This window comes from Amphibalanus amphitrite, unplaced genomic scaffold (assembly GCF_019059575.1).
Source record: "Amphibalanus amphitrite isolate SeventyFive unplaced genomic scaffold, NRLGWU_Aamphi_draft 000252F_arrow, whole genome shotgun sequence".
Lineage (NCBI taxonomy): Eukaryota > Metazoa > Arthropoda > Thecostraca > Balanomorpha > Balanidae > Amphibalanus > Amphibalanus amphitrite.
In genome coordinates this window covers 227,953-249,469 of record NW_024881747.1, presented here as the reverse complement: position 1 = coordinate 249,469, position 21,517 = coordinate 227,953, and the positions used below count along the sequence as shown (strand labels likewise).

Sequence of the window (21,517 nt, the reverse complement as noted above, 5' to 3'; positions counted from 1 at the left end):
GCACTCCACGAAAACCCAACACAGTGAGTGCATTGCGAAGGTTACAGGTGCCTACATGAACGTTATTACGCTGGATTGTTGCCATTTGGCGAAGCATGATAGTGCGTTTACTAGTTCTGACATGGCTTTTGGTGGTTGAATTAGGAGTCATCGATTTTACGGGCCAGCACATCACATGTGCTTATGTAGGTACCCCATTAAGAGCGCACGGAAGATCAGCAATCGGAGTACCCAAATAACCCATGGTACGCTGTTGCCTGTTTATGTAAGTGGCATCGCAAGTCAAGCTTTTTTCTTTCACCAGTTGGTTTTTTTCCTCGAGTTCGTATTTTTAAGACATTGGGAGCACACCCCTTAGAATAACAATACATCCAACAACGATGACAATAAAGCGATGGGTTTAAAGCAAACTGAATTCAAAGCGGCTAGCTTATAGAGCCATGCAGACGTAACTCACCTTTCCATTGATCGAGGAGCGTGCGCGCATGGTCAGGCCGAACCTAGTTAACTTCATGTAATCTTCGCACAAAATTGACTACATTACAGAGCACAACAATCATCGCACAGAAAAGATACTTGTTGGCCACTCTCATCATTTATTTAGAAAACAAACACTTCAGTTGAATATCCACGGGTGGAGACGCATACGCACAGCAGTCAGTGTCGTGAATAACCATTAAACCCGCACCTAGGATTTCACAAAGCGGAAGAATAACCAGTGTGTTCATTGGTAGAAGGGGAAGTAACTAGACGTTTACGTATTTATATGTTGGTGGGTGTATGTTTTGAGTGTAAGAGGATACGTCAAAACACTTTAACCAGTGTTACTTGTGTTAACGTGTGCATGTAACTACCAAATCAAAGAGCTCTACATAAAAATAGCCTAGCATCTGAGTGAGAAAAGCCCGGGAGATCTTTACTGGTGCCAATTATATATAATGCGGCTGCCGAGATAATACAAACGTAAAATATATACCTATATACACAATACATATCGGTTGTCACAGTCCGCATCACGCATCGCAGTGCTTACAATATTTACTACAAGCGTTCTTCAATAACAAACGCATCACCTATGTGCCAAGTCAGCCGACTTGCTCCTTCCACGTCCACGAATTATGGCTACCACAGAAAAACTCGCGTCAAACAATAGCCCGGACTTGATACTTTGGAACCATTCAAACGTCGTAGTGCGTGCCCAGATGGGTCACCAGCACAGATAGCACGACCACGGCAGTCACACACTTTCGGCCGGTGCTCATAAGGGAGACAGCCGGCCTATCACAAACGATACAGGCAGGCAGACAGGGCAGCGATAGAGGTGCAAACACACAGCTAAAGCGGACGCCGCCGAGGGAGCGGGCCCGGCAGCAGCCGGCGGGCGACGCTGCCAGGCACACTGCCGACGAAGCGGAAGCGAAAGCACACGGTGAAGCAGGGCACAAAGAGAAGGCAGCTGCCGCGATCACAGCTAGACGGTCAGCGGCCGCGTCAGACTGCGACAAACTCACCCAGCTCGAACCGCTCCTTCCTCGCGTCGCTGGGCGCCAGCAGTCGGTCGATAGTGCTGCCACCTTTTGTCGGCTCGCCAGAGCCCTCTGCCGGCCGGTTACCGACGAACGCAGTCTCCAGCCACATGGCACGGTGCTTTGAGGGCGATTCTTCCCTCGCCGTCCGCGCCGTTGCCGGTGATTCCATCCGACCGTTCTGGCCCTGAACATCAGGATCGAAATAATGTACAATTGCATCAGAAACTTCTCTAATGGACGTTTTCACATCATCGGTCGGCGGCGGGGGCCGCGCAGGGTCGGCGCTGGCCGGTGACTGCTCTGGTGGCGCCACCTGTCTCCGCACACCAGGAGTGCCGCGGAAGCTGCTGGCCAGTCTCTCAACGGGCGTCTGGTAGCCCTGTCTGGTAAGCCTCTCCTGACTACGCCAGCCCAGGTAGGGCCGACGCAGACTCTGTGTAGCCGTCACGGCGGGGGCGCCCGTCGGGGGAGGCCCCGGCCGGCGCGCGCTGCCCGCAGAGGCCCGTCGGTACAGCGGTACAGGAGAGGCAGAGGCCGTGCCCGGTACAGAGGCGGTCTCACGGGCGGCACGGAACGAGCGCCAGTCGCCGCGCCGCGGCACCGGTGTGGGGGTGGCCGCTGAGCTGGTGGGTAGGCTCTCCTTGGAGTTTGACTTGGAGCTGAGCCCGGACCAGCCGCCTGAGGGTGACACGGACAGCCAGATGTCAGCACTGGAGATATCTGCTGCCACTTCGAAATAGAAAGGTTCACAGAAAGTTCAGTAACAAAGGCACGATGGTAAATGATACCTTGACGGCGATAAGAAATGCAAGCTCGACCGGGAAAAATCCTTTATCAGGAACGTAATGGATATAATCCAAAAATTTTCGCTCCCCATACAAATTATTAATGGACGTTACGCAAACATAAACCACCTCGCGCCTAAACCCAAACCTACAGTGTGAACGCACCCCTGCCGTTCCCGCGCCCACACCTACCCTGCAGTGAGGCGGTGTCCAGGTTCCTTCTGAGCGCGGCCGTCGGTGCCACGGCCGCCCTCCTGTACCACTCCGGGGTGTGCAGGTTCCGCAGGGAGCGCTGGAAGCGCAGTTCATGTCGGCTCAGCTGGCGCGCCGCCTCGCCGCCGCGCATCAGCTGATTCTCGGGCGGCTGAAAACGTCAGGTCAGGGGTCAGAGACGGCTGGGGGCCTCACTTAGCCCGGGTCCGGGTATTATCATCGATCCAGTGATAGCTGATAGTCGATAGACCCAGGGCGATAAGGGGATTCAATTAAAACGAGTCAATATTCACGAGCAAACATTATATTCTAATGCATACAGTAAGGCTTTTGGTCACATTTGCAAGAGAGCAATGGTAGGCAATGGATGGGCATCCATCCGTGACGGTTGACATGCCAATCACACCACGACTCGAAACAGCCAAACAAGCTAACGGTCTGGAATAGCGAGGTAGCTGAGACGTTTGTTTTGATAGCGGGACCGCATGTCGTGTTGATGAACTATGCAATCGCGGTTTTATAACAGGAATCGATCGCCCATATGTAGGTAACCCAAGCAGCGATTTACGAATACCATCAATGTCCACAGTGTGCTGTGAATGAAGATGATAGACAGATAAGCAGATGATTGAAGAAGAAAAGAGAAATGCCTGAAATGCATACAATAGAAATGCAGAAGATCAGAAAAGCCGCTGCGAAGTTGAGATAAACTATGATATCAAGAAGTCACCAGTCTGAGGACGGACTAGAGATCCCGACAGACGACAAAAAAAAAGACATACTGATAAATAACTGAGAAGGCGACGGATGAGAGGCGCCGACGCAGCCAAAGCCAGACGTCGGCTATAGCTGACTCACCCCCACCGCGAGGGAATAATAAAAGTATAAATAAAACCCAGACGACTAAGCCGACTCTAAGCGCAACAGTGCCTCTGTCCAGGATATCTACTAGCCAACTGCGACACAGCGGCCTCAGCACAAACGGCGCGGCACCACGTGCGCCAAAGGAGGATGTGCCAATAATTAGACAATGTTCCGCTGTCATCAGCATAACAGGCGCTCATGGACGGGACTAATTTGGTCCCTGTTACCGAGCCTAGGGTGGTCTATCGGAATAAGGTTAGTCGCTTCAGTTTTCGGACGCATTCTTGACTGACACCCACAGATCCTGATCTCAACTCTTCGCCTCTTATTCATTTCGCTGGATAACTGATGTTTGCAAAATGCACAGGCACCCTGCCTTGCACTGCGGTGACATAATCGTCACGGTAAAATAAGAACAGTGGCCTCAATACACACGACACACAGTAACGCCGCCGAAACTGAAACCAGCGGGGCTCGTGTAAAAACAGCGCCCGGAAAAAGCGCGCGCGCCGTGTCTGGTGGCGCGCCGGCGGCCGGCAGGTACGGCGCGGGCGCGGGACTCGGAGACGGCACCCACGGCGGCCGCCCCGCCTACTGAACGACGCCAGCGGCGGGGACAGTGGGAAACGGCGCGCTCGCCCCGCGCGCAAATGTGGAGAAACTGAGCTGCAGAACACAGCGTCCAGCTGTGATACTTCAGGAGTTATGTGTATGTGAAATGCACCTTACCCCATGTGTATAACGAGCGTGCACGCCTGTTGAATGTCACCCGCGCTGACTGGACAGTAGAATGCAATTGTGTGCTTCTTTGGGCCATTATAGGGTGCGCGCACACTGGCACTGCACGTCACCGATAAGTGGAGGAGAAAGGGCAACTGCGCATTTCCGCTTCTTTATACTACCTGTGACCTTATACTTAACCTGTGAGCTATAAGAATGTATATGGTCGCGATAGGGGAGCGCTACTATGTAATCCAAATTTTATCGCGTATTGGACCGAAAACTGTAAACAAATAAACGTTTATCAACGGACGCGTAACTAGTACATGTAGGTATGTACCAAGCGTCTGGTGATAGACGTTTATTTCATTTTATCCTACATGCACCACTCGGCCTTAGCTTGGCGCCAGAGCAGCGAGAAGAGTTTCCACTGCCAAAAAAGAGCCTGTAGGGATTTGTAGGGACTTGGACTCTTTTCGCTTGAGAATTGCAATATCAGCGAGTTACACACTATAAACAGCACATATCCAGTAAACGGTACATGCATAAACAGCACCGTTCTGCTGAAAACCGTACGAATAACTGCGACAAGAGGCCACTGCGATTGTGCGGACATATGGCTCCACTGTAAGTACACCCGAATAGACACGTGCAAGGCAAATTCGACATGTAAGCAAGCGAACTATGCCGGCGCGACGCCAGGTAAGCAGTGTGTTTACACAACTCCAGTGTAAACTTCCAACCTCGGTACCGCCAGCGCCTCACGCCCGTTTGAACAACACAGAGCGGGCGCGTCAAATAGCAGCAGCTTATCAGCAAACGAAAACTGAAAATACACCGCTCTCGGTGTCCCATTGTTGCTTCCGACCGGAAGCGCGGAAATGGGACCGCACCGGTGCGCGATCTTATCGGACGGTTGATAGGAGGTACCCACACGCGTGTTTCCGGCGTGCCAGCGCTGCAAACACGGGGCATCGAACGCGACAGGTGAACTCGAGGCCGCCTTTCTCTGCGATTCGAGGACTCGAAACAGCCCGGCGAGGGCGTCAGGACTGTGTATGACAGTTCGATGGCCTGTTATAGATAGTTTGATAGCGCGCAGATGCTCAGTTTCAGGGGCTGGCTGCTCGGTCTGAATCGGTCAGAACGGGCCCGGAGTCCCGGGTTTAGGGCAGCTCATAACTGCCCGAAAGCCTAGTCTTTGAACAGCACAGGACAGCTCGACAGTCCGCTATCAGGAAAGACAGCCAGGTTTTCATATAGGCCGATAGAAGGTATCCGGGCAGGGTTCGGTATGTATATTAAAAAAGTCATGTGTTGAACAGTCTGAGGCTTTGATAGCCAGGTCACTGAGAGGCATCTAGACGTGAGTCGTATGTCCTCGGATCCAGGACAGCCTGCCCATCGGCGAACCGTCCATGGGGTATGTGTCATGTGTCACGCTTCGAAAATGCACTGAGTTCAGCGTGCCGGCCGGTTTAGCCCAGCAAAACGATGAAGGCATGCAGCTATGAATCAGTTAAACGGTTGGCTCTGATACTGCACGCAAATATGGAGTTACATCCGATAAAATAAGTCTATCCCATTCCAGCTTCATGGCTTAAGTTCCAGGTCTTCGTGCAGTGCAGTGCGTGCAAGCGCTGGTACTAACCGAGTGCCAATTTACTCCACCTCTCAGCAGGTGCCCCGTGCCAGACACTCGGCACGCTCCGACTACCCATATCTACCTAACAGGAGTCCACTCTGCCCGACCTGCCGCGCCGGTCACCGCCGCATAACGTCGAGCCACACGGCGGTATCCCATGGCGCCTCAGAGTGACCGTCCGCCACCCGGCGATCCGAGGGGCCGCGACGAGCTCTAATGTGTGTCTGGGCAGCTGGCCAGCCGAATAGAGCGCCCCACTTTGTTTTCTAACCAGCGTCATTAATCGAACTCCACTGACGAAGCCGTCGAGGACGCTGGAACGCAAAGCTGGACTCCGTTCTCGGTACAATTACAGCATGAATTAGATTGCTACCAGCTGATAAATGGTTACGGTAATACGAATAATTACATTTATTACGGCCTGAGTTGAGGCTGTAGTTCGCACTAGCGTGCATTAGTTCGGCAAGGCGCGTGGAGCTTCTTATCTGTGAATCCGATCAGCGCTGAGGTTTGACAATATCGATGTCGTGCACCACCGGCCTGTGCGCAGTTGCAGCATATAAATGCAGTGACTGTCCCAGGAAAACATCATAAAACACGCAGCGCGCGCTTTTCTGCAGAATATGGAGCTGGTGGAAGATGTAATCTCGAAGTCAGTGCATTATACCACATTTCGCTCGTAAGCACTGCGATGTAACATCACTACAGCACAACTGTTGTGCCCAAAGGCAGATGCATGTAGGCAGCTATGATGTTAACAGTAATGAATAACACATTAACAGTGCTATTTATATATGAAGAAGGTATTATGCTGCATATAAAAACATAGTTATGTAATTTTCCTTCCAGCTTCATAAGCCAATTTCAATCCCACTGAAGCCATCGTCATGGGAGACCTATCTCCTCAGCTGGCCTCTGGCTGTCAGCGTCCCGGCGCCTCTGTGCGGTCACCTGACCTCGACAGTGGACCACTTGGCCCGCGCCCTGTGCCGGTGACCGCGCTATGACACGGTGGCAGGACCCGCGTCATCCGAGTGGCGGTCAGCACCCTGGCAGCGGCGCTGGCGTCCGTCCGACTGCCAAACGACAGCCGAGCTGTCAACTGCCGCCGTCCGACACGTCCCTACCGGCGGTGCTCCGGCTGACAGGGTTCGGAGTTCACCTCTGAGGGACACGGTGATACAGACTCCCGCTGGTCTGACATGTTTGTAGACTGTCCGACCACCGTCCATCTTCTGGCCCAGACAGTTCCTCCATGCGACAGCTCGGTGCACAAACGCCGACCCGCGCCGGACGCCGTCCAAGAATGCGCCAACTATCCGAGGCTGCCTCCGAGTGGCATGTGGCAGCGAAGTCGCCAGCCGTAACCCCAAAATGCCCACTCACCTCTTCACGGTGGGAAAACCTCAAAGAGCACCGCAGGAAAAATAGCTCGCCGACTATCCGTCATAGCGGCTCGGGGCCCGGGCCAGGTCGTTGGCCACGCCTGCCTGCCACCGGAAGGTCAGGAGAGACGACGCTATGGGGATCTCCTCTGAACATGTCACGAGGTGCTCCAGAATTCTTCACAACGCAGAAAGACGAACCGCTCTGGCTGTCGTGCCCTCCACGAGGCACGAGCTCCTAGTTCGTTCGTTTGCATATTCGCTCTAACCCTCTGGATGGTCTATGGCGGAATTTCGGCGGCTATTTGTAAGCGCGTGCCGACTGTTTTGCACCTGGTGACAACACCCGCGCGAGCGGAGACGACGATGGCGACAAAAACGCACCCGGATGGGGCCCGAGCAGGAGATGGGCCGTGGAGGGGTGCCAGCGGCGCAACCTGAGCCGATGGCACGCGACCGTCGCGACCGCCACCAGCAGAGAGCGACTATTTTTATGCGTCTGACAAAACAGATGTTTCTTGATAGAGTGGATAGGTGTCACACCGACGGTTTTCATTGCGTTTTACGGTTGACCGAATAGAAGGTAGGTAGTTACTGAGAAACTATGCAAGGTATAACGAAAATTTGCTCAGTTTCGTTTCGGTCTCATAGTATTCAACTTTTAAAAAGTATAATAGTCTAGGACAAGGAAATTAATGTAATGATAATAAATGCCTGGGCGACATTTGATCTGCATCAACCATCACCGTTTAACCCTCGCCGGCACAGGCCACTTCGCGTCCTTCGACGGCACAAGGGGGGGGGGGGGGTTGGTACGACCCCCCTCGCGTTTGGCCCCTGATCGAGCTAGAGCTTCGCGGAAAAAACGAGCGTGTTGCCCGTCACGAGAGAAAGCCGATGATACCCAACTTTAAGGTCCTAGGTCATCGGGTGACCTTCCAGGTCAGGTCAATGACCCGAAAACCGGGAAAATCGGGATCTGTAAGAAAGTCGTAAATTGTGGCTGCTATAGGGTTTTCCGGGGTGCTGATCACGGATATCGTGTTAGTTTTGATCAGAGATGATGTCTTTAAGCATTTAGACCAGGTCGGGTCAGGTCAGGTCAGGTCAACCGGTAGGGGTTGTGACGGGTATTCGTAATACGTGTCAACCGCCTCTGACAGCTTCGTAACATGTTACGAAGGCACCAAAACTACTTCGTAAATGTTCAAATGGTTGCTAAATTCGAATCCAGCTCCAAAAACTAGCCTAGAAACATGTAAAACTCGAAAAAGTGAACCGAGGTCACCCGAGGTCACCAAAGGTCAATGACCTGACCTGACCTTCAGGTGACCTTGGCACCCACCCTAATGTATGGGAGCAACATCAAATCACATGTTTGAACGTTTGAAACCACGAAAAGCTTGCAAACGCGCGGCTAATGCGAGCCGACATACGCCGAATCGCGATTCCGGCCAAACATGGTCTCGGAAAAGAGGTCACAGGTCAAAGGTCATTTGGGTCAGGGTCATGAAATTTTCAGGGTAGGTGTATAATTGATCAATGCGAGGGTACTGAAAGTTTCGTCGCGATCGGCCGCTTTTTACGCGAGTTATTCGCGAAAAACCTTAGGGGGGTTGCATCAACCCCCCCCCCCTGTGCCGGCGAGGGTTAAAGTCCCCCAGGCCACCCACTCGCTCAGCCAAAGCCTCACTCAGAGATGGAAGTCGCCTCCTTCCGGCTGGAGTCCATCCCTATCAGCCTATTCCGGATATGTTTATTTTCTCTATCTCTCTCCCTCCATGACGAGAGCGTCTCCCCCAGCCCGTGCCCGGGAGAGAGCCGAGGCACCACGACAAACAGCTCGCCCTGAGGGGCTCTCATTAACGCCGCTCCTCTGCCGCTGCTGCCTCCCGAGGACAGTCCTCTCCGGAAAGAGAGGACGGGTCGGAGGACCTTCCTCGGCACTGGAGGGATGAGGATGTAGACCACTCGGGAGGGGAGGGGGAGCGGTGGCCGGTGGCATGCGACTGGCACGTGGCTTCCACGCTGGTGTGGGCGCCGACAAGAGGTAGCATTGTGTGCCGGCGCGACGGGTCACGCACCGTCACCGAACACACTCGCGCCGCTGTCACCGCGTCACCGATGGCGCGGCACCGTGTCACCGATGGCGCGGCACCGTGTCACCGATGGCGCGTCACCGATGGAAGGTGAACGGTGAGGCAGGGAGGCAGCGGCCGAGTGACGGGCAAAGGTGTAGCGGTAACCCACAGACGCAGCGCGGTCTCACTGATGCTGACCAGCGGTCAATAAGTCACAGCAATATGATCTGGTATGGTTTACAAATGCGATCGCTGGGTGTGGTCGCTGAACTACATTACTGGCAACAAAAGGATGTGTGTGCAATAATCTGTGCGGTTATGCAACCTCTGCCCTTCCTCAGACTAGCTCGATCCATTAGGCGGCTTTTCAGCTCGCTGCGCCAGACAAGCAAGAGGAACCCTTATATAATAAAAGCAATATCATGCTTCCATGGCAACCGTCAGCACCCACCAGTGCAGCCAAAAACGAGTCAGAAGAGAGCTAGATGTCGGCCCGCACCTTGGGACGACCCTGCCCCATAGGCAACAACCTGCATTTGGAGAACATTTCGTGTCTCCGAGTCTGAGCCAGCGGGCCGGCAGCCAACTAGGAGGACACTGTGTTTAGAAAGAAAACTACCGCTGATCGTTAGTCACGTTTTACGAAAGACGGATGTCGCAATAAACTCTCCCGAGATGAACCTTATATCTCACAACGCGTATCTAAAGAACACAGTTTCAAACATCGCGCGCGTTACCGATACTACAAAAAACGGTTAAATTGTTCCTGAGGATACCTACAAATTGGAAAACGCATGCCTAGATTTGAACATCATGTAGCCTAAGTAGTCACGTCTGGCAAAGTAAAATGTTAAAACCATGGCAAAGTCCCTGAGCCTGGGACTGGTAAGAATAACTTTATTCACGCCCTTTCGTGGAATGCATACAAACATAAATTCAACTTATTTTCTCCCCTCAAATCGATCCGGATTTTGTTAATCCTAGGCTTTCGCAGGTAACTTTCTGGAGCTGCATCAAAGTTCGCCAAGTTCGGCAAGAGCTTGTGCAATGGAGGATCATTAAAGCTGCCGGTATGACAGTTCACCGAGCACAGAATGCGCCGGTGCATCGGCGAATCATTAGAGACCTGCCGGTATATGACAGCATCGAGAAGGAGACACAGCACCAGACGCACAGATGCCTGGTCTAAGTGGACACCGGAGCCCGGCTGGGATTTAATGGGACACCCGAGAAGAGACGGAGGGGTGCTATGAAGGGGAGGGGTGGACGGTGGGGAGTACCTAGAAGAGGCATGTGTAACTGTACCTATATCCGAACGGTGCACCCAATATCAGCCGACAGAGACTGGCCGATGGAAGAGTCCTCAGTTACGGAATGGATACGAGAGCAAAACCACTTTTATGGACGGAGAAAAGAATGTGCTTCAGTGAAATAAAAGAGAAAATTTGCAACTAAGGACTACGGGGGTAAATATAAAGCTACCGGAGGATCCAATGATACACCACTCTTTCTAAACGCCAAGACTCCGACTCGAGCAGAGCGGCTGCGGCTGCCCGAGCCCCACTCGTCACCCGGCAGCGCAGGTGGCGCAGAGGGGTGTCTCCCTGCGTCTCCCCCACCCCTCTGAAGGAGTGGCACGGGCTCGGTATAACGGATGGGACTGCCACAAGTCGGCTGGTGCGGCGTGATGAGACGCAGGCCACGCACAGGGAGGGGAGAGAAGCGAGAGGGGGAAGAGAGAGAGAGAGAGAGGGAGGGAGAGAGGGAGGGAGAGAAACAGGCAGGGGAGAGGAGAGAGAAGTGCGAGCGGGGAGACATACGCGGCACTCTGCCTCCATCGACAGCCAAATGACGTGAGATTTTCAATTTTCCATCGAGATCTCAAGTTCCTCATCAAATTAAAATGCCAAAGTGAAGAAGCCTCCAGGTCAGGTGGCCAGTAATATAGGGGCGAAGTGGGTTAAATTGACCTGTCACGTTGGACTGACGTATAGCGGCATGTCAGATCTGACAGAAAGTGACAAGTTATGACTAGTTGGTTGTGGACATTGAGAAGGACAAGTTTCGCGGAAATGCCATCGTCTGTCAAAAAGGTGCAACCCTTCCTGTCATAAATTCGCAGTTCGGCCATGCCTGTTCCTGGCATTCTTGGTCTGGGCTTTACATTCTCAAAAGTAGCCGGCAATTATGCGGTGCACTAAATGAAAACATGGCGGTTACCCCCAGACATCCGGTCAGTCCCCCACCCTTGCACCTGTTGGGACCAAACGTTAGACACCCTCCACCCCTCAGTAATTACACCCCTTCACAAAGGCCTCCCCTGGGCTGAAAGGACGGTCCACGCCGGACACGGTCCTTCACTCCGGTTCAACGTTCTACGGGAGAGGAAATAAGCTCCACGGGGAGCGGGTAAAGAGGAGGTGGAGACACCCAGCTCTCTCTCTCTCTCTCTCTCTCTCTCTCTCTCTCTCTCTCTCTCTCTCTCTCTCTCTCTCTCTCTCTCTCTCTCTCTCTCTCTCTCTCTCTCTCTCTCTCTCTCTCTTTCTGCCGACACAGCCGCAAACTGACGCCCGCTTCCGCGATGACCGCAACAGCCGCAGCCGCCGGAGTACATACGTCGGAACCACACTGGAACCACACTGGAACCACGATAGAACCTCGACAGAACTTCACTGGAACCATGGTAGAACCTCGATAAAACCACGGTGGAATTTATGAAGAATGAAAGCGGAAACAAGACTGAATTCCGCTCTGCTGGCCTTCCCGGGATAGGCGGATACGACAGTTGATATCACCATTCTACATACATACACCCCATGGCGTCATCAGCGTCTGACCTGCAGCGCGACATTATCCGTCACACGTATGAAGTCCGTTACCACATGTCACATATGTGACAGAATGTGGTCCCCCCCCCGCGCTCGCTCCAGCCTGCGGGGGCGTTCAGGTCCCACCCGGCTCCACCGCGGGCGGCATACCATACCAGCACCCTCAACCCTGCACCCACCAGGGCGTGCCGCTGCACCCGCAGAGCACCCGGCGCCGCATGGGGTGGGAGTACTGCGTCAGAGTGATTCGTAGCAATCATTCTGGTCTGTGAAGGGCAAGGCATGCAATCCAAGTGGCCTTCATAAAATCGATGGACGTTCAGACATTCGAAGAATTGAGTTATGCTCCAACCGACCGATGACAATGTAAAGTCGAATGCCTCTGCGCCCGAGCCATTGATTCAATTCGTGAATTCAACTGTTGGACCCGATGGTTCAACCAGCATTGATCGAACTCTGTACCTAATGCTCCAAGGGCTAACATTCAAGAATGAGTCATTTCCTGTGACGAAGTCTGCGTAAGAGGCAGATAACCTTTTGACCTTTAGCACGAAGACATCGATGCTTCGTCACGCACCGGAGTCTTGTCTAGCGAGAGTGAGTTGCGATACTCTCAGTGACCACGTAGGCAGATATCTGTTATTCAGCACTCACAAACCACTTAGCAAGCTCAACAACGTCCAAAGGTCACATGCATACACATTGCACGCTCTTTTATACCACCGCTAAAATCAGGATCATAAAACCGACATTGCAAAACAGTCGGCTCCAAACAAGTCGTTCAAAACTCACCTTATGTGACCCGGAGAGAGTCGTAGGCAAGTCGGCATCAGCCAGCTCACATAGCTGCACCCTCTGTGCAGTTGGAGTTCGATCAGACCAAACGGAGTCCTCGGATATCGTATCGTCACATGGGACCACATTGCACTCTCTCACCGGCTTGGACATCACTTCGCGCCCAGTCTCTTGACGACGCCGGTCAGGCTATGAGACGACGCTTCTGTGCGAAACGTTACAACACGGTTCCGTCCGAGACAGAAGCGATGACGGACTGCGAAAGTCGCCCACAAAGGGAGCGCGCAGGATAGCGCAGCTCACCGCAGACTTCCTGGCGTCTGAATGCAACAGGCGACCGCCGGAGACGGATGGAGACCGACACACTGACGGGTGAAGAAACGGGTAAAGACTGGTCCAGACGAGCCGATCAGAGATCTCCGTCTCACTGACCCCACCAACCGTCCTGCCGGCGCGTGCTCCGAGCCCAGACTAGCGCCGGTCTGCCGTCGTCTCTCTCCCCTCTGTCACGACCCGGAGCGGCGGCCGTCTCAGTGGAACTCCCGGCGATCCGTCGTCGGCCTCAAAGGCTGCCGTCAGCTGCCGACGCCGCCGCAGTCGTCATCGGTCTCATGACGTGCGCGCCGCTGGCACTCAGCGGACGTCAGAGTGACGTGAAACTGCACCGACCCGCTGCAATGCTCTCACGCCGCTCCAAATCAGGCGTGCTTCGAAAGTCACCAGCCCCGGGTCGTCCTCGTGTCGTGCGGTTTTCGTCCCGTGTGTTCTCGTGGTTGTTTTCTCAGCAATTATTCAGACAATTTGCGGCGCACAGTACACAGAGCTCCGTATTCGAGCCTCTGTTGTACGTCTTGATCCGACTCCAATCGGTATGCGTTGCTGGACAGAGCACTCACCGCTCACAAGCCGCACCCTGCGAACGTGTCCTAGCACTGTTTTTGCCGCGCCGCGCGCGCCGTGGTGCTGTCGGGGCGTGCTCTAACCGAGGTCGGCCGTGCTCGGACCGAGTTCAGCCGTGCTCGGACAGAGTTCACCCGTGCTCTCTCACTGCCTGCGGCCAACTGAGCTCGTGTCGAAACTGAGCGGAACTGACCGCGTCTGCGTGCGACGGGATATCGTCGAACGGGGCGGTATCGGAGCCGCCCCCGCCCCCGCCCCCGCCGCCGCTATTGTGGTGGCGATACCCACAGCCGGCGCGCCAGTCATGGCCGCAGATGCGTCACAACCGTCGAGGAGGGCACGAGCCAGCCGCAGCAGCGGTGGGGGCGCGGTTAGATCTCTCAGCGACAGACGGTCCACTATCAGCGCTATGGTAAACAGAGACATACGGGCGGCCGGCTGAGAACGCGGGGGCGGCACGGCGGGGGCTGATCTGTAGCGCCATGAATCGACCCACAGAGCCGACAGACAGAACGCCACTTAGAGGTGAGGTAACTCAAGGAAAATGTGAGCAGCAATACACACAGGAAACTGATTGGATGTGTTTAGTACCGGACCAACGGTATCAAAGATAAGACAGAAACAAATACATTTCCTCGCACGGAAAACTGGTTTGATAAGACTTGATGGCCAGATAATATAGGTAATTGATGGGGATGGGGAATGAATAAATTTCCCTGGTGGGAGGAAGTTACTGGTCGAACCTCGGGCCGAGTGAGGCAAACAGTAAGAAAACATTTAATGTGCAGTCGCTATTTAGCCTCTGACATGAGTAATTGACTCACAAATGCACATTTGAGAATAGAAGATCATCCTCTTGTCAGATTTTCAACATCACGAACAATCATGATTTCCCTCTGAATAAGCAACTTCATTCAAAACCAACCGATCACGTTTTAGAAGTCCGTGCACTCGCCTTGATACCAACCGATTTGTGCACACCTCTGAGCCCATATTTCATGGCCGGCCATAGTGATTCAATAAGCACTCCCGGCTTTCTGTTGAACGGTCACGCATTCCGTCCGACTGGGCCCTCGTGACGGGTCATAAACCAGTCGATAACGAGAGGCCGCCACATCTGCACCCACTGGTAACGTCGCATTATTCAGCACGGCTGAGGCCCATGGGTCAGCCCGGGCAGTGCTGGTCTTTTCGGCATGGTATGGTACGGCACGCGGTACTCTGGTACAAAGTACCGTGTATACTTCCATAAAATCATACTTGTTCTTGCGGCATGGCACAGGAGAGCTTGCCACTGATGTGAAAGTATGGTAATGGCGTAATGGGATTCGCCATGGTTGTTGGAATGAGTTGATATCAATTACGAAAACTTCATCTCCAAGTTAATCCGTGTAATCTTTTAATCATGTAATAAGGACGCATTTTATATTACGAAGGAACTGTCCTTATGTAAGATAAATGTCGGCCTTCTGCGCATTACAAGTTTGCATAGGCGGAGTGGAGCGACAAATCTCGAGGCCGGCGCAATACCTATATGTAATATTCATACAAAACACATGACCCGAACGACCTAAGAGATATATCTACGTCACTTCTTAACCGTCTATGATTGATATGTATCTCAATGGATGATCTTTATGCATAGGGTAGTACTCGGATCCCGTCTAACACATGTGCACCAGTCAGTGGGTCCGGGCCCGTACGGGTCAGGATGAGCACCACAGGGGTGTGTCCCACTGTCCCACTGGACAGGACAGGAGGGGGATGGCGCCGCTGACCGCAGCCAGCCGTGACGTGACGTCACCGGTCTGTGACGTCACGGTCCGGCGCCGGCGGCCGTATTTGGTGACCCAGTGATGCCGACCCTCTGACGGGGCTCCTGGGATGGGTTACGGGATGGCACCCCACTTAAAACACGTATATACAGAGTGCAGTGGACGATTTATGACATGATACCGCGAAAATCTCGACGACTGGACGACCGGCCTGACAGTTGAGAAACGGAAACCGAGCGGAAAATAGCCATAAAACGACTCTGCAGAGGAAGGACACATCCTCTGAAATGGTCAGCTGAGAGTCCATTTAACCACACTCGATAGCCAGTTCTGTGAATATCCGCAACTAACGGCGGTCAGGTTCGGTCTGTGAACCATCTTCACCCCATTGAACCGACCTGACCAATGCCAAACCACTGCCAAATTAAACAGCCTCCCGCTGAGGCCACCAACGGTCCCTGCTGTACAGCAGGCACCTCTGCGGCGCGTGACACCGCTCTCAGGTCACCAGGTCATCGTCTGGGACGTGGGGTCACGCCGTGGGGCCGCCGGGTCACGGGGGTCACTCCACTCAGCTGACTGGCGGCGAGCGCCGACCAAAGAGCCATGTAATGTATGTCGTCCCGGCGGCTGAACTCTGCACGAACTGCGCCGTACCGTTCGCGAGACCGGCGGGCCAGTCGTCTGGTGCTCGTCAGCCGAGTTTGTTTAAAACGCCCCCGGCATGGCACTGACCAGCGGTGACCGGGGGCGGCGGCAGCGGAAATCGCTGGACGAGAGCGAACATTACCGGACACTGGAAGCCACCATCGGACGACTGACAATAGCGCCGAGCGGATACCGGTGGGGAACGCTGGACACCAGTGGATACATATCGTACACACAAACTATGTAGTGGGCATGCAAATGGATATAAGCGAGAGCCGAAAACTTGTCATTGGACTAGGGGCCTTGACAGCCGAGCACAAGTGACGAGTAACAGGACCCCTAGAAGGGCGACAGCGACCGTCGACTGACAGCATCACCAAGCTGCAGCACTCGGCTGATCAAAGTCGCCTACTGAGCCTAAAGCAACACGAGATAACGATCGTGGCCGGCCGATGACAGGTCAGCGATGGAATGCGTACACACTGAGAGAAGGAAGACGGCCGTTATCTCAGTGTGAAAAACATTCCTGCAATGTTAATGACAAAATCGCCACCAATCCTCAGAGAACTCAGATAGATCAAACATTCATCTCTTCCTGCTTCTGAAAGCAATTAATATACCTAGATAATATAAGTGTTGAAAAAAGTTTGATTTCAAATAAGGAATTAGACATTCCCTTCTTTCTGAATGTGAAACATAATGCCTTTGCCTAGTGATGCAAGTCAATGCCGACAGCACGCGATTCAAAATCATTCTACGACATCGTTGCCAAATCAATCCGCTTCCCCAGCCTTCTGTCGTCGGCGATATGGACTGTTTATACCGAGCTGCCAGCGGTGTTTTCAACCACACCGGGCATAGTGCGACGGACATGTGGCAGCGAGCCAGGGGCAGAGCTCAGATGGATCTCGCTCAGAGCAGACCGTCACGCGACCCAGCAGCGGCAGAATCGGACTCTTATCGCGCACAGAGCCCGAGCTACGGCAATGCTTCGGTTCCTTGAAGCGTGATAGAGCTGGATTTCAACCGCTCATTTCTAATACGGTCGAGGTAATGACTAGCTATGAAGTTATCGAGCAATATAATCATAGGAGGCGGAACGGGGAGGGCACCGGAGCACCATGCCCCCCTTGATTATGGCTTTTTTACATTAGCCCTCCCTATGGGCGTTGCATGGAAAGAATGGGACCAAAAGCCGGCAGTGCCCCCCACCCCTTAATTCAAGGTGTTCCGCCGCTACTGAATATAATTGATTTTTTTTAGGAATCGAAGTGGGTCTATATTTTGTTCATTTATCAACGAAGCTCTCTCCAAGCAGAACATAAATCAGATTTAACATTAACATATAAATCAACATAACATATAAAGTATTTAACATTTAACATATAAAATATTAGACCAAAATAGCGATGCCTTAGTTCGAAAAAAGGCCTCCATAACTATTCGGATAAATATTTCTTAATCGATTTCACGAACAGGTAAAAAAATGCCTATAACGATAAATGAAAACACCCAGGATAGTGTCAGAAGTAACGATAACAGAAATGTGAGAGATTGAGAGACAGACGATACAGCAGTGAAAGAAAGGCTGCAACTAGCCCAGCTACGGTAAGTGAGAAGGTTGACTAACTACTGGCAGAGAAAAAGACTCCGGTCAGCACACTCGGTAATACTACCCTTTATTAGGCCGTTTAAGTCCGTACTCACCTTGGGACAACGGTCGAAGCGTCAATTCGCTTAGCGAAGGAGTGCTGCAATGACTTAAGCTATACAAGAGCTCGGCTTTTTATTTCGCTCAGGACATCAATGATCAACATGGATCGAGTTTCACGTCTTTGCATGGTGATACCGTGTAAGTGAACGCCTTTTAAGAAAAATGGCAAATAACTTGGCCAATTAATTATGTAGCTTTATTTTGAGCTCCAGGAGACTTGCGATGAACTTGCATATGGTCAATGGTGTAAAAATAACCGATGTTTCTAGTTATGTTTACTCTGACTGCACTGTCCGAAAGTTCGTGCAATGTAAGAGTGCACCGTACAAGGCCACTTGACTAACAATTAGCGAATGACTTCAGGATAATAGCTTCAAAGCTAGTGATGAATTACTTCTTTGTATAACTAATTTGCGTAAGTGGCGTTATATACATAATGCGTACCTACGCATAAACTAAACACGATGACTCTCTGGGAGACAAGTTTTGATGGAAATAAATAGAAATATAGACAAATATCGATGTCTGGAAGTAAATTCAGACCCAGAGGTTCTAGATGCCACAATTTGGAACGAAGTGAGGCCAAATTTGAGCAATAGGGACAGTTCAGCATTGCATCGTTACGGTCCAATTTATCCAATTAATACAGCAGCACTCCTTCGCTAAATGGTATCCCATCAATCGCCAACACAGGTGTTAGGCCAAGCACAAGCAGTGTCCAGTCAGTCCCCGTGCAGAGTTAGTCACACATGCGGAGAGAGAAAGAAGGTGTTACCATCGCTGAGCGCCAACCCAGCGCGCCGATCCCGAGAGCAGTGCCCGAGCGATACTACCCTCTAAAAGTCTGCACCGGTACGGTGAGGAAGACCGCGCCCAGGCCGCCGGTGAGCCGCGCAACTCCACTCTAACTCACCAGAGTTGTCGCCTTGTTTTCATCGTCCAGCAGGAACTCCATCGACTTGGCGCGGGAGTCGGACGTCGCAGACGACCTGCCCAGCTGTTCGGCTTCCTCCAGATTCAGCATACTCTTGGCCTTCTCCCTCGGTGGTGAGATCTCGTCGATGAACTGCTGTAAGCCGCGAACGATGGCGTCCAGGTCCGTCTCTTTACACGGCAGGTTCTCCTCGGCGTGTGTCCGCGCTGCCGGCACCTTGGGCCACGCCCTGGCCGCCAGCGAGGGACGTGCCGACCCTCTAGCCGGCCGCACAGTGGAAGTCGACTCTCCCCACTCGATCTCGTAGCTGTCATCGTGCCCGAAGGTGGTGACCTCCACCCGTCGCGGCCGCGGATCGGGGGACGGCGGCCGCACCAGCTGTTTGGTCGTCGTCTCGATCAGGCTGAGATCTGGGGTACTGAGTGCTAACCGCGCACGGTCCTCCTGTGCCTGACGCCTGAATCGCTCGAACGCCTCTCTCACGTCAGTGGCCGTGTCGCCGCTCGGGGCTGCGTCGGAGACCGGCGGGGGCAGCACAGGATGCGCGGTCGGTCCCCACGGCTGAGCACCGCCTGCTGCCGGGGACGCGCTCGATGTGCTCAGGAATTGGTGGCGCGCGCTACTGAGGCGTGCTCGTGTCACCTGACTGGCAGTGACACGCGGCGGCAGCGGCGGCTTGGAGATGGATTCCTCCGGCGCGCTGGTAGATTCACTCCCCGGAGGAGTGGGGACGGTGGCCGGTCGGTCCAGTCGCTCGGTCGCACGCTGTAGGGGAGACTGGAGTGGAGTCGCGGGCTCTGTCGAGCCTCCTCGTCTGGAGGTGTCCCATGTCCGGCCAACGGCGGCTGCTGCTGCAACTGCTGCCGCTTCCGCTGGTGACACGGCTCTCGCTGTCACCGAGGGGGCTGCCGGGGGCGCACTCATTCGAGTAGCATCAGACACCCCCGCCGCCACCGCCGCCCTCTCAGCCCTAGGACTGACAATCTCAGTCTCTCTCACCACCACACTGCTAACACCTGGAGACGGTGACCGACGAGAGACAGGACTGGCCCTCTCCTGACCCCCAGTCGCCCGCCGCCGGCTCCCTGACAGTCTGCCCAGTCCGAGTCGCTCCATCATCGTCCTGGGCCTCTCCGCTGCTGCTCTGGGCGCCGCCGGAGGAGTCGCCAGGCCGCCGTTGGTGCGTCGCTCCCGTCGCTCCATCTCAGCGGCGTCGGTGCGTGGCTGCGTCGTGTCGGCCGCGGCGCGCTCACACGTGACCACCTGTCGGCGCACGCCGGCGCCGTCTCCGCTGTCCACCGGGTAGGAGACACGGAGCCGGTGGGTCTCCACCGGCCGCGCCGACGCCGGGCGACTGTCTGTGCGTGGCGGGGGCTGCGGCGGTCCGGCCGCCGCTGAGGAGGGGGCGGGGCCCGCCGGCCGCAGATCGGCGTGCTGAGCGGGCAGCGGCGGCCGCGGCGGCGCGCTGCGCTCCTCTGGTGACGTGTCTGGGTCTCGTTCATCCCAAGCAGGAGACAGGCTACGTCCGTCAGTTGATTCCTCGTCTATGTATGTCTCACGCCAGCGAACTTCCGAGACGAGCGGGCTGAACTGGACACCTTTAACGCGGCCGGGAGCGGCGGGCGGAGGTTTACCGTCTTGTCGGTTAATGCGGACTTCCACGGCGCTCTGCGGACCGTACCGGCGAACAGAGCCATCCGAGCCGCTGATCAGACCGGGCAGACGGACAGTGTCCGGCGGCGCGGCGGACACGGCCACACGCGAGAAGAAGCCGCCCACAGAGCTCGTCTCGCCGGTGTCGGCCGGCTCCATACTAGTGTCCAGCCAGTCCGGGTAGCCCAGTCCGGGGCCGTGCAGTCGGGGAAGGTCGGAGGCCGGCGCCGGCGGCGCGGCCGGCTCCGGACGGCCCCAGGAGCGCGCCTCCTGCCGCGGCACAGTCATGTTCGCCTCGCACGAGCCGACCTCACGAACACTGCCGTCGAGCACACTGCCCGTCGGTTCCGGCGCGGCCGGCCCGTCCGCCACCACCGACAGGTCGCACTGACTGGGCGACTGCCTATTTCCAGGCGCCGCCGGGCCCGCCGCCGCCGGCGCCGCGATTGGCCGGTCGGCCGCCCCCGCCGCCGCCCCGGCTGCCGCGCCGGCCGCCCCCGCCCCCTCGGCCGGCCCCTCGCTGCGGATGTGACGCGCCCCGTCCGGTGAGAACACGAAAGCATCCGTTGCGAAACGCTCACCCTCCGCTCCCTCTAACAGGATAAATTCCTGCGCGGTCGCAATGTCGAGCGGTTTAGGACGACCCGCCGCCCGGCGGTGGATCATTAAAGGCTGGGGTTCGTTATTTGTCAGATAGATGTCGCGCGGTTCTTCGTCACGCACCGATTCATGAGCCAGGGAACCACCTCTGGACACGGCCGGGAGGGACCTGTCCTGCCATCTGCCGTCAAAGGCTGTAAGTTCACCTTTCTCCCCCGCGCCGGCCGGTCCGCTCACCCCTGGGCCGATGACGGCCCGTCGGACCGTCACCGGCGCGTCACTCACACCATCGTCAGCCGCGTCACCGCAGTCACCCGCGTCACGGTCGAGCGGCGTGTCGGTCGTGGCGCGTGCAATCCCACGCGTCGTCGGCGTCGGTCGCGCCGCCACCGCGCCAGCGCGCTGCCCACTGCACATACCTGAGTCAGCCGGGGGACCGGGGTCCGGG

The 21,517-nt window shown here is 54.8% G+C and overlaps 1 protein-coding gene across 2 annotated transcripts in view; it reads right to left on the bottom strand.

Annotated features, from left to right (window-relative positions):
• LOC122386452 (nascent polypeptide-associated complex subunit alpha, muscle-specific form-like) overlaps window positions 1-21,517 on the bottom strand; it is a 66,557-nt gene that overhangs the window by 3,231 nt on the left and 41,809 nt on the right. Inside the window, exons 1-3 of one of the 2 annotated variants that reach the window (XM_043375640.1) lie at window positions 18,796-21,508; window positions 2,507-2,678; window positions 1,512-2,207 (exon numbers count right to left, since the gene is read on the bottom strand). In XM_043375640.1, the coding sequence (XP_043231575.1) occupies window positions 1,512-2,207; window positions 2,507-2,678; window positions 18,796-21,486 (3,559 nt within the window). In that variant the 5' untranslated portion in view covers window positions 21,487-21,508. Of the gene's footprint in view, window positions 1-579; window positions 2,208-2,506; window positions 2,679-18,795; window positions 21,509-21,517 lie in introns of those variants that run through there. The other variant, XR_006257383.1, reaches the window with a different exon arrangement.